At 41.1% G+C, this 17,377-nt stretch overlaps 1 protein-coding gene across 1 annotated transcript; it reads right to left on the reverse strand.

The window, feature by feature from the left end:
* Window positions 1-725: 725 nt before the first annotated feature.
* hs3st3l (heparan sulfate (glucosamine) 3-O-sulfotransferase 3-like) lies at window positions 726-15,668 on the reverse strand. Its single transcript, XM_010741470.3, has 3 exons — window positions 14,858-15,668; window positions 2,726-2,955; window positions 726-1,362 (listed from the first exon to the last, which is right to left on the reverse strand). Exons 1-3 carry the CDS (start codon window positions 15,331-15,333, stop codon window positions 974-976), a joined length of 1,095 nt encoding a protein of 364 aa, XP_010739772.1. The 5' UTR covers window positions 15,334-15,668; the 3' UTR covers window positions 726-973.
* Window positions 15,669-17,377: the final 1,709 nt, after the last annotated feature.

Consider the following 17,377-nt stretch of genomic DNA (forward strand, 5'->3'; position numbering starts at 1 on the left):
AAAAGCATGAAAGCTTTATACATGACATTCGGAGAAACGACCAGTGGATGAGGTCGACCTTCTCCTATTGATTTGACCTGGTCTTGTTTTGGTTGTCCTCCAGTGGTATGGTAGTATGGTGGTTCTACAGTCAGATGCTAACCTAAGCCTAGCACATAAATGTGCCAATAGGCGAAGAGGCAAGTGAGCCACACCAGTTCCCCTACATCCATTTATCCACATTCATTATTCAAGAATACAAAACCACTCAGTCAAATCTGAGCTCATATAAAGATTCTCTCACTCACCCCTCTGCTGCTCGCCACATAAAAGATTCATCCTCTCTTTTTCGGGAACAATGCTTGGAGGACGATACTCAATATGTATGCATTGATTGCCCTTAAATTCTTAACCAGTGAGACTGAAGAACAAACAGGTAGAAAATGAAGGTTATGGAAATTCAGGAATGTGAAAATGTTTCTTCTTCTTCTGGGTTCATTGAGCCACTACAGCCTACCAACTAGAGCATCAGGATTATATTGCAGACCAGAGACACTAAAAGCTACACTGCGTATTTCACCATTCAACTTTTTACAGCTGCAACTTATAGCAACCACAAGTCACATGACCAACATTGCACACAAATGCTTTATTTAACCAACTGGTGCAGGAATAACCTACCAAACTGAGAAAAGTGTGAAAGGACACCCATGTTTAATATCACAAAAGCACCTTTTTACTGAACATTTACGACAGATAAAATGCCACTGCTGTCATTCAAAATCTAGAACAAGATGGCTGATTGATGAAGGGTGAATGTATTGACACTTTGTTTTCATCACTAAGTCTCTGACATGTCCATCTGCTAGTCAGACACGGTTAATCAGCCCTGTTCTGAATCTTTCGCTCTCTGAGTCATTGCATCCGTTTCAGTCAGATGGAAAATTTGCACAGGCTTCTACCCAAAATCTTCTGGTCCCACACAATCAAAGGGTCACTGCCATCCAAAGTCCTGGCCCGCCATCTGATAGAAGCGCCGGTTATGCGGCTTGTAAAAATCCCTCAGTCTCTGCATCACCTCCGGGTCAATGGAGGCATGCGTCCTCCCTTTCGTTTTCCCCAGGCAGTGAGGTTTACTGCTGCCCTCCGGCTTCTTCAGGCAGGGGAAGCCTTTTGTTTTGTTGAAGTAGAAGTGCTTGTCCGTTACGATTCTCTGGAGACCCAGAAAGTCTTGGACTTTGCCCAGCTCTCCGGCCGGATCGGAGATGAGTCTCTCCCCGCTGACCAGATGGATCTGAGCCCTGGGGAACCAGGCCAGCCAACGCTCTAGGTGCTGGGCATACAGGCCAATCCAAAGTGGGCTCCACAGAGAGTCGATCTGACCTAGAGACAAAACAGAGATTTAGCAAGGCCCTCAAACTTATCATTGCTACTGACATCTCATCCAACTTTTACCTTGGAGATATTACCCTTTAGTTATTGTCTTAGTCAAGGGGTTTTTAAAAGTTTGACACTAGAGCCACACTAACAGTTTAAACATAGGACAGATAAATATATATGAGATATGAGAGAGTCACTGTTCCAAGAATATACAAAGCACTAATTTGGGGGCCATAAACAGGAAGTATAATGTTGCTAGAGTCAGTTAGTTAGCCGTGGGCTACAACTTGAGCACATTTGTTTACACTTTGACAAATTGGAACAGATATAGGTTCCTGTTTACAGTGTACCCATGAATGTACAGACAGCTAACATTGGATTACTCTGATGAAGAAACCTTGAAATTATGATGATTGTCAGGCAAGTTCTTCCTGTTCAAGCAGCATCTTTTCCACTCTTAAGTTTCTATGATTTCTAAGCGGATGCCCTTTTATTTTATCGATGGCAGTTTGGGGATAATATGATATCCTCGGGAAGTGTAAGGCGTTCTGAATCTAAAAATATGTTTCTCATGTCGGTGTGTTTGGATATACTGTCAATGTTGATATGAAATTTGAGACAAATTGTAGCGATCAGGGGCACAAAGGGTTTTTAAGTCACAACCACTGCTGCAGCTCCAACTACTGACTGTGCTAATAAGTTAATTACAGTATCTTGCTTTCAATATACTACAGAATAATAGCTGTCATTGTTTGCACTCACTTCCCATGCATCTTCATTGTCAGAACTGTCAGTGTGGCATTAAATTCTCTTTTTGATTTCTCTGCTATACCTCATGTAACAACAGCAGAATTTCTTTAATGCTCCAGTTTGGTTTCCTTTTTGTTTCCATATCGAACCAACATCCTGTTTAAATATTTATATTTTAGGAGTATATTAGGTCATTGTTCATTTCAAATATTAACTTTAATTGGTACTAAACATAATAAGAATTTCACACAAATAATATTAACTTAATGAGTTGGCACTTTAGAGAATTCTTAAGCATGATTTTTCTAATTTTGATAAATACAGGCCGTGGTAAGATAAGAACATCTCTATTCCCTCCATTCTAGTTTTTTGTCTAATAATGATTTTTTTTGTCTCATGCTGACTGTGAATCTGCACTTGGGATTTACTGTTTTCTGTTTGCTGAAGAATATCAAGTCTTTTTCTGTGTTTACCTTTACTTGCTCGTGCACAGTAAAGACACAAAGAAGATACTAATATATAAAAACCTCCAGGATCAAGTCAATGTCATGTGCGTCGAGAGCGTCATACTGAGTGTGTGTTCAGAACCCTTGAACCCAAACAGCTGGTTCAGTACCTGTGGTGCGGTTCTTGAAGGCGAGGCTCTCAAATGGGGGGATGTCGGGGGTCTTGGAGATGATCTGCGTGTAGTCAGATATGGCTCTGGTCACGGGGTCACGGACGACCACAATCAGCTTCACATCTTGCGACATGGCATGGACTCGTGCTGGCGTTTCCACAGTAACAAAGTAACGAGGTGTCTTCTCCATGACGATCTGGCCGTCCAGAGCTTTGGGCATCATACTTCTGGAAATACAAGAAAAATATGTTGTAAAAACAAACTACCAGCAGAAGAGTCTCCTATCATCAGCGGTATGGACGTTACTGTAAGCTGCTATGAACTGATCTCACTGTGGTCTTAAATTTTCATGAGCTGATATAATATATAATATAATAATTAGGCAGCATTAAATAATGATGAAATTGGTAGATTGTTTTCAATATTGTTTCAAATATTTTCTTGAAATATATATATATAGAATATACACACGTTTAACACGTTGGGAAGCGCGTTCATTACTTTGCTTTCGTACTGATGGATACCATTATTAGCTTAGCTTAGCATAAAGGCTGGAAGCAGTGAGGATGAATTAAACAAACTAAACGCAGATGTTTTTAACTTTGGACTGTTTAACCTGTTTCCTGTCTTTATGCCGTTCCCTGGCTCTTGTCCATATTTTGGCAGATATTTGAGTGATATTGATTGGCTCATTAAACTCTGGGCCAAGAAAGGGAATAAGTGTATTTCTAAAAATGTCAAATTGCTGCTTTAAATCTTTACATATAATTATTAGAAATTAGTTTACACTGTATACAGACATTTGCCTGCAACTGAAGTTGCCCTCCATGATGCCTTTGGAATGTGTTCAGCAATCAGAAATACACACACACACACACACACACACACACACACACACACACACACACACACACACACACACAGTCACTTTGCCCCATTACTCAATTTGACAGACATCATACTCTTACAGACTGAGCAGTGGCGGACCGTCTATAGTGTAGATCTCCAGTGATCCAGACACACAAACAGGTGACAGCCGTGCTACATAAAGTCTTTCTTTGAATGTGTCTGGCTCTGCTCACCTCTACCTCCACACCAGAAGCACAGCAGATGGGACTCATTTAGAGATAAATGACTCCAGAGGGCCCACAGGAGCGTCTGGGGACTGGAGGACATCTGCCAACACACCTGCCACACACCTGACTGTCTGACCAAACACACACAGCCTCAGCAGCATGATCATACACAGCTCTGAATCAGCATTTCGGTGTGTTTAAACTGAACTTAAAGGCCCGTACCGGTGTGTTAATCTCTTTAGCTACACATCATTTATTTTTGAATGTCTGTGGTACAGATTTTAAATTGATGGGTTTTAAATGAACTATTAATTTACAATAATTTTCATACAGTAAAAAAGCTTTTAAAATGAGAGCAAGACTGAATTAATTTTATCAATGTTATGTTATGTCTGTATAATAATGCAAATTGACAGCAGATATGGTACTTTTATAAAAATAAATACAGTCTCTGTGTGTACTGAGGTGGATTACATAATATGAGCCAGTTTCAACTGTTTGCTAACTGTATGAATCAATGGTTGTGTAAAATTACATTCAAATTTGTAAAACAGAGAAGCACGATTTTAGAGAATTGTTACTATGAAAATGGACCTAATTATTATGAAATGGATTCAACTGATATGGATTTAGAAAATATCAGATTTGACTTCCAAAAACCTCAAAACAATGAATTTATCTCTTGTCTAAATCAAAGACTTTTATACTGACATTTGCCACTAAAAGTTGTGCCACAAATTGCTGCTTAAATTTCCATAATCTGGCATTTAAAAATCAAAACTATAAAGCTTCATCAATTCTTCTTTTACTTCTAGGTTGTTGTTGTTGTTGTTGTTGTTGTTTTGCCACTTGGGGGCAGTGGAATGAGACATTTTCAGAAATTATATCGTTATAGCGAAAACTAGAAAACAAATGCCAATTTACACATCCAAAACCAGAGAAAGCTCGTGAGAACTGAGGTGACCTTGTTTTTTTATGCAGTCTATTCTAGGGCTATATCACAAAACTAACAGTCAATAAAAAATGTTCCCAAGGAGTTATAAATGAGCCGTTAATAAAAGAAGGACGAACAATAAGAGACCAGAGGGGACACACACGGCTGATACAGCGAGGACAGGATGCTCTGACTGTCCTCTGGTATCGGCTCGGGTTTCAGATACGCCTGCAACACGACCTTCTGTCGATACATCCACCCCCTCCAAAACCGGCCCCGCTTTACGAATCTGACAAATGCACACGCACACACAGTGATTTTATTTGATCTGATTGGTGTGAGGCAGAGCTTACCACCACTTAGCCTGAAGACTTCCCTTTTAACTCCAATAGCAGGAGGTGCCACACAGTCTGTTACACACACGGATGCATGCAGGAGGCCCATGCACATTGGCACACACACACACACACACACATACACACACACACACACACACATTCATCAAGCATTTGCAATCATGCTTCTGGCCTCCCATTGGACCCATTTCTCTCACACACACGTATATAAAAAAGATACATAAAAAAATCTCAAATTACACACACACACACACACACACACACAAACATTCTGAAGACAGAAAGGGGGGGCATGCTGGATTTTTACCAGACCCTTTAAAGGTTGTGTGTGTGTGTGTGTGTGTGTGTGTGTGTGTGTGTGTGTGTTGCGGAGCATTTGCTAGAGTGTTTTAAATGAAAGGGGTGGGTGACTGATGAAGGAATGATGGGAGTGGATACAAACACGCCTCCATTAGCAATCTGTCTGTGAATAGCCTGAGAGCCAAGAGCACCATACCATTACCTAAGCACAAAGAGGTGATTACTGCCCCTGAGAATACCATCAAAAGAAAGGCTCTATTATAAATATGCTTCTGCTCCAAGATTTGCAGACACACTAATTTGACAAACAAAATAGCTGTTAGTTTTCTAATAACTAAATATGCCCATACGCTATGTCTGGCGTAGAAAACTTTGTGATCCCGAGGCTACGTCTGTAACTTCAGTTCCATTTCATCCCTGAGTGAGTTCAGACCGGAGCGTTGGTTATGCAACATTTTCTCTGAATTAGAAACAATATCATTGGTTGAGCTGAGCAAAGACGAGACATTTTGCTTTTAAATTTGCAATTTAAAGTCATAAAATAAATATTTCATAAGTGAAAAAGAAATAGCCCACAATATTAGGATATGCAAGAATCCTCATTGCAGTTCACAGATGTTTGAGACTGAAGGTAAATATGAAATGTTATGTCGTTATATTTTATATTGTGAGGGATTTTTGATGGTGTAACCTATGTGTATGTTTTAGTTCTGACAAACTTTTAATAGTTGCTAAAGTTCATTTTAGGTATGAGCATTACTTCCCTTCATGGTTTTGTGCATATACTCCTCATTACTCCTGGTTTTCATGTGATGGACGTCTAATTTGTGTGAGTTAATTATCTTAGCCTGCTCCTGATTACAACACAAAGGAAAATATGACATATATGTAGTTTCCAAAATAAAATAAAATAACTTTTTCATTTCTATCCATGCCATGTGTCAAACCTGCTTTACAGTCATAGCTCCGCTGGCATTTTATAACCTCCTAGCAATCATGGCCACTTAGCGTTACTTAGAGTTATCCATTTCATACATTTTTCTGCTCAACTGATCAGAAATGAGGCACTTTGCATTGCATTATATTGAACACTTTCTATATGACTGTGTAACCTTGGTTACCATACCTTGGTTCCAGTCATTCCGCAGCAGGGATGTTCGACACAAGGTTGGATTTGGTCTTCATTTTTAAAAGTTAAAATGCATTTTTTATGCTCTTATTATTATTTTATTTAATATCTGAGCATGACACTTCACACTGAAGTCAGTCAAATATGGGAATTAAGAATACAATACAATATTTTAGAAAAAGTGTGGGGACTCTTGATCTGACAACACAACCCATCTAGAATTCAGGGTCACTACTGTCACACTGCATGTGGACACAAAAGTAATTTCAACTAGCCACTTAACAAAGAAATAGGTTCTTGTCAGTGTGTTACGTCATAACTCACATATAACTTTTGCAAAAAGCAGTCATGATCTGTCGTTCCTGTAGTTCAATTTTGGTCAAGTTTAAGCACCTGAAATCATTTGAGATTAAGGTCAGGAAAAAAATATTTTCATGGTCAATAGTAATGAAATCAGAGTTAAAAGTACCCAGTGTTGATTGCAGATAAGAGATGTGACTTGAACTACAGTTTGCCAAATCAAACCCAACCACACGTCCCACTTGCCTGCCAAATATGTTTTGCAAATTGCAATGGTAGAACAAACGTAACTTATTATTTTTTTACTTCCACGTTTAATACTTCGAGTGGGCAGTAAAAGTGTTCACAGGTGGGAAGCCAGTGAGGGATCTACATGTTACCGCATTAGTGACTCCTACTGGTTGGCGTGGGTGCTTACACAGTGGGGAAGTGGAATGGAAAGAAAGGGAGGGGGGGTTAATTAAAATCCAAGCATTAGAGCTCATCACTGGCAGGTGAATAGAACCGTCTGGTGACACCATGTGTTACAGAGGAAACCCCAGCGAAAAAAAAGATGGCTCAATTAATTGGCAGTTTAAAAAGCCTGTTTTACCAACATCCTTACACTGCTCATTTACCATTAAGTGCGAGATCAAACATCCAGCACGATGAACACAGGGATTATCCAGCAGATTATAATAAGCCTCTGTTTGCCTTTGAGGAACCTCTCTTTTGTCGGCCATTTCCCAATATTTCAGCAAGCCTCCCCGGTGAATTACCTCGGGCCAGCCAAGGCCACTGGCTATTGATCCTATGGGGGGCTTAGGGTAACTACGCGTAGGTCGGTCTGGATGGCGTACAACTGGGAACAGTAGGGATTGTGTGTATCAAGATGAGCGCTGTATGATGGGGTTGTATGAAGCGGGGAGAGCGTTAGTGTCAATGTAAAGGGAAGGGGTTTAAAATGGTAATGCAGCACTGGGCCTCAGCTGGGACCAAGAGTGGCAGGTGGAGACTGGGGGAGCCAGGACCCTCTGGAGCCCCATCAGTAGCATGCTGTGTCATGTGATGTGTGTGGGTGTGTGTGTTAACAAATGTGAAGCAATTACAATGTGTATCAGATATACTGAAGGAAATATGCAGCAAAGGATTGAGGGGGGATTTGTGGGAGTGCTGGATCAAAGATGTAAAAATCTGTTCAGTTTATCTTTGATGTTTGATCCAAGGAGGACACACTAACCAATCAAAGATATTGACTGTGTTCATTATTCACACCTGGCTGCTTATTAATGAGTCAGTTATGAGATTTGAGTGTGTGTTTGTTTGTCCTTATGCATGCACGAGTGTGTTATTGGGGGACCGCTCATCCATTTCCTCTATATGGGGGAGCATTAAGGGCTCCGTCCGTTGTGGTTGTGCCCTGTCCACTTCCAGGAGACATCCATCATAGAGGGGCCCCCCCACCCCCACCCCTCCTCCCCCACTTCCCAATCCCCAGAGGACAGCCTTAATGAGAGCCAGATCGCCCCACCCGTCTGGGCCTTATGGTGATCACCTTCCGTACAGTACGGAGACAGAGCAGACCACACCTGAACCCTGGCTACACACACGCCAACGAAAACCCAGTGTGGAAGCCAAAATTAAATCTGTTCCTATAGCTTTAATTGCGCCATGCTTCAAGTCGAGTCAAATTTATTTCTAAAGCACATTTAAACTAATTCAGAGCAGAGCGGGGAGCTAAAATCACAAATCTCAGAGGGATAAGCACCATTCACTGATTCAGTCCCATCAGGAGGATTCAAGTGCTGAAAATATACATTTTTAATGAGTCTAAAAATATAAAATATGTAAGTCCCCCCCTGCAGATCAACAAATCTGATTCATCTGAAAATCTGTGTTTGCTGTTAATTCCCGCCCACTGAATCCTGCTGAACATCAAATGTTTTGGCATCCATTCTTCTGTGATTTGCATGGCAATTATATTCCATTGTACAAACACAAAAACACAAGTAGCACCATGTGCTGTGTCACGGAAGGACAAAGCCACCAATGTATGGGTATGAATTTAAAAGCCTCCCTTAACGAGTTTAATATGAATTGCAAATGAATCTGTGCCATCAGAGCAGCTGACTCTGAAAAGACAGAGTAATTTCAGCCCTCCCTTTTCGTCATTGTCTGGCGTGACAGCCATGGTGTCTCCAAATTAATTAAAACTAAGCGAAGGCCTCAGAGATTGAATATATAAAGTAATTTTGAGTCCTTTGAAAAAGTAAGTGTTTAATGACAACTGAAAACACCAAACATCTAGAAATAAGGAAATAAAGGAAAGAGTTTGGCCATAATGAAACACAAGTTAATGACTGCCATTTGGTTCAAGCTAAGTTTAGCTTTAACCAATATTTTAGACAGAGCAACAAACAGCTAAAGGAGATAAATGATGTGTGGTGCATGTTGAAGTGTCAGAATGGATCTGCATTGATGTACTTAGTACTTATAGTAGTAATAGTTTACATTTACATGTAGCTGACACTTCTATCCAAAGCGACTTACAAAAAGGGAAACAATCAAGGTACGAGCCAAGGGGTATGTCCTTAGTCGGAAAAATACAAATATAGGATTAAACCATCCACTGTGTGGAAGTCGAGGAGCTTGTATAGTAGAGTTCAGAGTAATACTAGCAGCTCTGTCCTGCTCTATATTTGGCTTTTGGAAGTTGACACTCCAGTAGCTCCAGCCAAATTTGCATTAGATAATGTTGTTTTTCGATAAACTCTAAACTGATTATTTCTCACCCAACAGTTTCTTTTGTAAGTTCTGCTTGAGTCTAATAATATTTAATATCATGGCTGATTTTTCCAGCCTCGTCAAACGGTGTGTGAATTAACACAACTTTAAACATTCAAATTGTGTGTAGTTCATTCACCAAAGTCTAATTTTGCATGCAGATGATACACAAATTCTCCCCATCTACTTTTGTGAGATAATGTATTGTAAAGAGCAATGTCCACTTATAGAGGACGGAAAGGTCAAAGCGACACAAGACTTGTGACATGTGTGAAACCAATACTCAGTGCTGACCTGAGAAGTTATCATAACATATTTAACTTGAATCATGATCTTTTCTTAAACATAAGTAGTTTTTGTGCCTAATCAGAACTTAAAACTGCAACTGTTTCATGTTTACCACGTGTTCAGTATTGTAACCATGTCCACAAAGCTCACCTGACTTCATCCTTTCCTGTATGTCCAAAACCTACGTCAAGGCTAAGAATTAGTCTTTCACCTGCATGTAAAGTTGGATTTCTGCATATGCACTGCACGCAATTTGAATATGTAAAGTCATTTTATTTGTACATGGATACCGGGTTGGTATTTTCAACAGTCTTACAGAGATTTAGCATTGTCTTACGCCTGCTAGCTACAGCAGATAAAATCTACTAGAGACAGTCTTCATTTCAGCAGACAAAATCAATGTTTATCGGCTAAAAATCGGCCGTTTTCTTTTAAACACAAATAAAGCACTTGACTATAACAGTTTGTTGTGTTCTCCATGATTTTTTTTTCAAGATATGATTTCTTGGAAATGAACAGAAAACACTGACAATGCAACCTATCAGGTTAAAGCTGTGCCAGTAACTCAGAGTCAATAATATATCAATAAATCTCGCTGCACCTCAAGAACAAAATACAACCTGCCCCCACCACCGCCGGTCTCCATACTGTGACAGAACCTGAAGAAGTCAGCTTTTATACACAAGCCCAGCTCTGGTGACAGTCCCCGGGGTTGAAGCAAAGGTCAGCGGAGATGTGTGAGGTTGTGGTAACACTGGCTTCACCCTTTAACCTCCAGCTCATTCGAGCCTTATCTCTCCAACCTCTATTTTCCCTCCTCTTTTTTTCACCTGTCACGCCATCTTTCCGCAAGAAACCATCACAAGAGAAATGTGAATTTCCAGCTGAGCAATTTTAATGGATTCCTCCAGAGCTACAGCGAGAGAAAAAGCTGTGTGTAACATGACCCCTGTGTGCCTATGCGGGGGGATCATGCCAATGTAGGATAAAGCTTCCTGCTAATTGTAACAGAAGCCGAGCTGACCAACGCTAACCGCTCTAATGCTGGAGTCAACCCAAGGTCAGAGTGAGGAGATAGAGCTATCGATCCCAGACAACACAGTAAGGAGGAAACTTCCAGTCCATCTGAGGGCTCATTGCAGCGTTGTTCCAGATCCAATCTCCGCTCCAAACACCATTAGTGGATCTTTGTCAGGGGCTCTGATCTCAATTGCCCTGGTGAAGCTAAATGTTATTTTACTTAGAGAGACGAGGAGCGATTTGGAGGAAGATACGCTATATCTCATCCTCCTTGATTGTCCATGATAGGGTTTAAGAGAAAAGACTCCTACGCAGAAATGTAATGTTGATTCAGTAAGCACTTCAGTTGACCCTCCATTTGCTGTGTGATATTGCATTGATAGAAAAATTCTGGTTTATTACATCCTATGTCTTATTTTCATATGTTCGGCTATAATTTATATCAGTAATATATATAGACAATGTACTACTGAAATCTAGAAATGTGGTAACACCACTAAAAAGTAACCTTGAGAGGCAGGTGGACTTTAAGATCAGGAAATGAAGAATCCATTTTTGCCAGTCTTCAAGCTATGTGCTTGTGTCTAAACTTGAGTCATTCAGACCAGTCGGTGTCCTATGAGGGATTTCTGGCAGCTACAACCTGAAAACATCAATGGCAGTTGCTAAAGAGATTAGCTTAGCATTAGTTAAATCAGAACCTGAGAGTAACCCTTCATTCAAAGAAGAGTAAAGAGCAACACTGAAGACTTTCCTTCATGTTTTTTCTCATCTTCGACTTACTTTGGTAACAGTTTGACTATGTTGTGGTTTGTTGATGTTGTTGGTTTAAGTTCACCTGTGATAGATGGTGTTAGACAGATGGTTCATCCAATCACCTGCCAATTATTTTTGCACCTGCCTTTTTCCAACAATGATATATCGTTCTATAGTAAATATCCATCACAGTTTCAGGGACTCTTGATTGACCACTACAGTGTAAGTAAGTTATTTTTCACTAGCTTGCCTCGTTCTGTAAGAAGGTCATCATTGAAGAAGCATACATATATATATATTCAAATGGAATCAATCAAAAACTTTCTACTCTAAAAGTTATGATAGTGAGAAATAAACTGAATAAAAAGTTTACCTCCCTCGATAATATAACATTATACCCTTCATGCAAACATAACTTGTAGTTAATGAGATTTAAAACCACATTTTAGGATCCTTTCTATTCAAGTTAGTTTCCAATTTCTTTATTACAGTGAACCACTTTAATGTGTGAGTCTGACCTCCACCAACTCTGACCAGAATGTCTGGCTGGAGAAATATCAGATAATGAAGAAGCCGCCGATCAATTCCACTGTTACCCTCTTTTCCTGGTAAATAGCGTTCTCCAGCCTTTCTGTCCTGTGGGTTCTGACCCGTGGGATGTAAGTGGGCTACAATGTCTCTTTGAATAACCATCTTTAATAAACATAAACACGGTAAGACCGTGTACACGCAGCTTCACGGGTTACAGCAGATCCTCTATACTGCTGACACACACAATTGTCCCTCGTAAAACAACTTAAAAGTTTCACATATAAAATAAGAGCTTTATAGTGCTATAAAATAATTATTATATGTAATAATAAAACTTAACTCTGTAAGTGCAGAATAATATTGTGGAATTATTCCTGCTGAAATATATATGATTTACCACAGTTTATTGAACAGGTTAATAAGCAACATAAATCGGTTTGGTGAAATTAAACGTAGTACAAGTTTTTAACTGGTTATGAGTATCTCCGTTTAATACTGATGCTTCTATATGACCCACAAAAGCAAACAAGAGTGTATAGTAACTCTTAATGCCTGCCAACTGGTCAGGCTTGAAACAGTCGAAACGAGGCAGTGAACACTACCGCTTCTGTCCACAGGGGTCGCCAGATTCAACACAAAAGAATCAGTCCTTGTAGCTGCTTTAAGCAGGCTAATCAAAAGAACCTCAAAGTGTAAAGTGTACAAGGTTAAAGCTACTGTAGAAAAAATAATAATTTAATAAAAATGTAATAAACACATAAACAGAAACACACTGAAATGGCTCCTGTGATTTTTTAGTAAAAACTTGTCAAACGCGCGCTAAGCTTCGTCTATAAGAAGACAAAACAGCTCACAGAGCCAACACTGGTCAGTCAGCAGTTAGCTATGTAAGGCTATGTTGTAGCAGTTTGCCATGAGTCCATTTACAGTTTACTGACTGACTTTCTGGTCCAGCTTTGACTTTTTATTCTGTGAGTGTGTGCTCCTGTAAAATGAGCAATTGTGATAAACCTTTGGGGTGTTTTAGAGCTGTATGAAATAGATTAGTAAGTTCTGCTGTCTTGTTAAAAAGCTGTCTGGCCATTTGTGTTTTGCTAGTCATATTTTGTTGTGCGTTCCCAGATGATTTTGGTGAGATCAATATTATCATAAATAATAGAAAGTAGAGAAAAAACTACAAAAATAAGATACAGGTAGTAAAAAAACTATAGATTTATCCACTAAGAAAACAGGAAGATATGCTGAGTTGAAAAAATACATTTTAAGTAATTTGACAACTTCTTCACCACAACCAAACCAAAACCACATTTCCTTTGTTCCTTTGTGTTTGTGTGTGTACTCTGGGTGTGTGCTGTTTGTTATGAAGTGGTGTGAACACATCATTAACTTCCAGCGTAAAGTGACCTGGAGTCAGAGGTCAATTGACAGAGCTGACAGTGATGTCAAGTGGCTCGACATGCAGCGAGCCCCATCTGGCCCGAGGGAAAGACGTGACAATCTGGTGTCACATTCACATCACCTGGTGTGACACACACACACACACACATAGACAGATATGCTTGGACACCACAGAGGCTTTTCCAGTACCTCCAGACTTTATGGATTTCCTCAGCTTAGACATGATGTAGTGTGTTTTTCCATCTGTCTAACGTGAAAACAAAAATTCACCCGATCACTTTATCTTCATCATGGGTTAAAGAGGCTCCCAGAGCTGAGCCAATGCCACTATTGAGCCCCAGTAATATACTGTAAGCTGGTTAACAAGCACTCCACATAGTCCAGATTTGGATGCATTTTTAATCTTCAATTTTTGGAGCAGTTTGTAGATCTATAGGTGCCATGCAAATCTAAAATCCGGGATCTGCCTGAAACCTTTCCTTTCCTTTATCCAGCCAAACGAACCTCAAGCAGTTTCAGTTTCTCGAATCTGGTCCCCCTGTATCTCATGTGTGTGTGTGTGTGTGTGTGTGTGTGTGTGCGTGTGTGTGTGTGTGTGTGTGTGTGTGTGTGTGTGTGTGTGTGTGTTCAGAGTATTTCCAAGTTTTCATGGAACAGGCTGAGAACAAAGCCACATGACAACAGTAACATCTGGCTCAGGCTCCAGAGATGATTACTCTGCTGCTCCATAAGAACTCATCCTCTCTGTCTCTCTCTCTGTCTCTCTGTCTCTCTCTCTCTCTCTACTGTACACACACACACACACACACACACACACACACACACACACACGGCAAGCACACATGCACAGATTGGCATAGCCAGATGGCAGAGTCTCTTTGACTGTCACCTAAACCTCCGCGGAATAGCTGTGGATATGTTTGGGTATGCAAACAGCACAAAGAGATTCATTTCTTCCAGAGGACGCTGGAGGCTCGTATCTGCCAGTTCGACTTTAGAAAAAAAAATACTTCCACCAACACTGAAAAAGCAAGATTCAAGTGAGAACCCATCATTTAAATGACGAGGAGGGTCAGTCACTAAGCAGACGAGCTTTTAGTTGCATTTTGTGGAAGTGAAAAAGTTGCAAATGAAGTGAGGAAATATGTAAAATAAGACAGATATTCCTTTAAATTATGTTTTAAAGTTTATAAAAGAAAATAAAACTTAAATTTTGGACACTCTGTGGTAGATTCAGTGACTCTGCTGTGATAGATTCCCTGCGTAATGTTTGCGTACCTGTACCAATCCAGTCCCCGTGCGTAATGCCGGTCGAAGAAGTGCGGCTCCGACCCCAGGGCTCGGATGTCCGGGTGGAGCCGCAGAAACTCCAGCAGAGCCCTGGTGCCTCCTTTTTTAACCCCTATGATCAGAGCCTGGGGTAACCTCCGACTTGCTGTCCATTCTTTCCCCGAACTGTTCGCCTCCAGCCCGGGACGACCGCTGAACGCGCCTTCGCCAAACGCGGTGGTCACCTCCTTGGCACCGCTGGTTTCGTTTCTCTCGAGCGGCCATCCTGATCCTGACACGAGGAAGTCGCGCGTGGGTGGCCTGATCTCAGAGTTTTCTGTCAGCTCTGACTCGCAGCATCCGGTGAGGAGGTAGACCAGGGAGAAGCAGAGGATGCTCAGAGAGGACGCGATGGTGAGCCGGTGGAAGAGCCGCCGCAGGTCCGCGCTCGGATGGTGGTGATGGTGGTGGTGAAAAGCTGCCATCCCTCAGACACCCATGTGGGATAAGGTGCCATTCTACCACAAGTTCAACTCACATTTCTTCATACTCTATCGCCGTGAACACACCGCTAACTCTTGGAGAGTCTCTCTCAGCGCGCTCCGCTGCTCTCCTCCTACTTCATGTTGCGCGTCCAGAGCGCAGTGAGCCTCCCACCCCCCCTTTCCCCCCCTAGAAAAACACAGCCAACCAGCCGGCTTTAGTAAACCAAAGGAACTAGTTTTTGCGTGACATCCAGAACGAGCGCCCACTTACTCACTCACCCTGGCAACGTGGGGGAAATAAAGCTCTAATATCCGAGCCGCTCTGCTGCAGGGATCTTTCTCTCTTCCCACTCCACAGGATTACTCTGCGTCTCTCCAGCACGGCTCATCTCACGGGGATTCGCATTCAGGGATGTCCCCCTCCTCCGTCTCTCTCCCGCTCTGCTTAGATACCTTAGATTGGAGGGTCATGGCCTGAGGCGTGTATAATTCCAGTATTATTTATTGGGGGAACCTGGGATTGGGATGGATCCAGTGTCCCACACCTCATATGTGCCATTATCACTCTCATCTAATATGATTGATTGAGATTCTGGCACATAACTGTGATACTCTGCAGCTTTGTGTATCTCATACACTGCCTATACAAACACTTAAGTGCATAGAATTGCTCTGATCAGTGGATCCATCAGTAGGTAAACAAATGTGGGTCATTGGTGCCATTTGGAACTGGCTTTATCACACTCAGCTGACACTGTGCTCTCTAAGACAGATCACATAATTGGCTTAGTGGTCAGACAGTTTTAGACTACATGGTGCAGCTGCCAGTAGTCTGCTGATCCTGACCCCAAAGGACAGTGTGTGTGAACCCACATTAATGCATCATGTAGAAATGTCTCAAAACCTCACATTCATATCAGCAACACTCGATTTTCTGTCAGATTCCTATAACTTTAATGAAAAACAACTCAAACAAGATGAAATTCTTAAACAAATGAAACGTGCTGTGTCAGAAACACTCTGCTGATTTACTGATTTTGATCCAAGTGGAGGTTTGCACTAGATGAGTGGATACTTTATCACTTGCATTATCAGAGGCGTGTGTTGTGTTGCAGACTCCTGTTAGGGAGCTCTGCAATGTTGGCTTTTATTATTGCAGAGTGCGGAGCTAAGGTACGGATAATAGCTCATAGGAGACTCATTAGTTCCCCCTTCCAACCACATGTGCACGACACACGCACGTACACATTCACTCACACACACACACACGCGCTCACCTACTTCATGTTCCATTTGGCTTACCCCTGTCATTATCCCATAGCAGATGTGACCCGTGCCATAAAACCACTGCATTGTCCTGCAGCGAGAGATGAAACAGATCGGCCGTCCATTTTCAACAACAAGATTAAACTTTGCGTTTGTGTGTTGACAGTCCTGTGTGCCAATCACAAGACAAGACAGGAGTTACCTGTAGATTTAATGTGTGAGGTGTATTGTGATGTATATTTTATGACAGTGGAAATGAATCTGCATGCCGTTACTTAGAATCAAGCTAAATAAAAAGCAGTTATAGTCTAATTTAGTCTGATAAAAATGTCTGTTAGCTCCTCTATCGATACAGAGTTTCCTGTCTCATTAACACTTTATTGACCAGTTGTCCCAGTTGCCATCAGACTGGACACATTGATTTACCAAAAGAGCTCAAATCCCATGAATGTCGAGATGAAGAAGTGCAACTGAGAACCCGGATTTTTATTATTAAGGGACCAGCGAGTAGGATTTAGTGCCGTCTAGTTGCTGATTGCATCCCCTTCGTGTTACCCACTCCTTCCTAATGTAAAAAAGGAACAGTGGCCACAAAACAGGAAAGACTCTACCTAGAGCCCAGTGTTTAGTTTGTCTATCCTGGGGTACTGTAGAAACAAAGCATGGTCATAATGGTCTTTTCATCCATTTGATAGTTTGAGTCTTGATATCTTCTTGGAAAATTAGTTAGTCAACTTGAGTCACTTTTAATACTTGGTTGAAGTACATTAGAGGTACA

The sequence above is a fragment of the Larimichthys crocea genome, chromosome XVI, assembly GCF_000972845.2.
Source record: "Larimichthys crocea isolate SSNF chromosome XVI, L_crocea_2.0, whole genome shotgun sequence".
Lineage (NCBI taxonomy): Eukaryota > Metazoa > Chordata > Actinopteri > Sciaenidae > Larimichthys > Larimichthys crocea.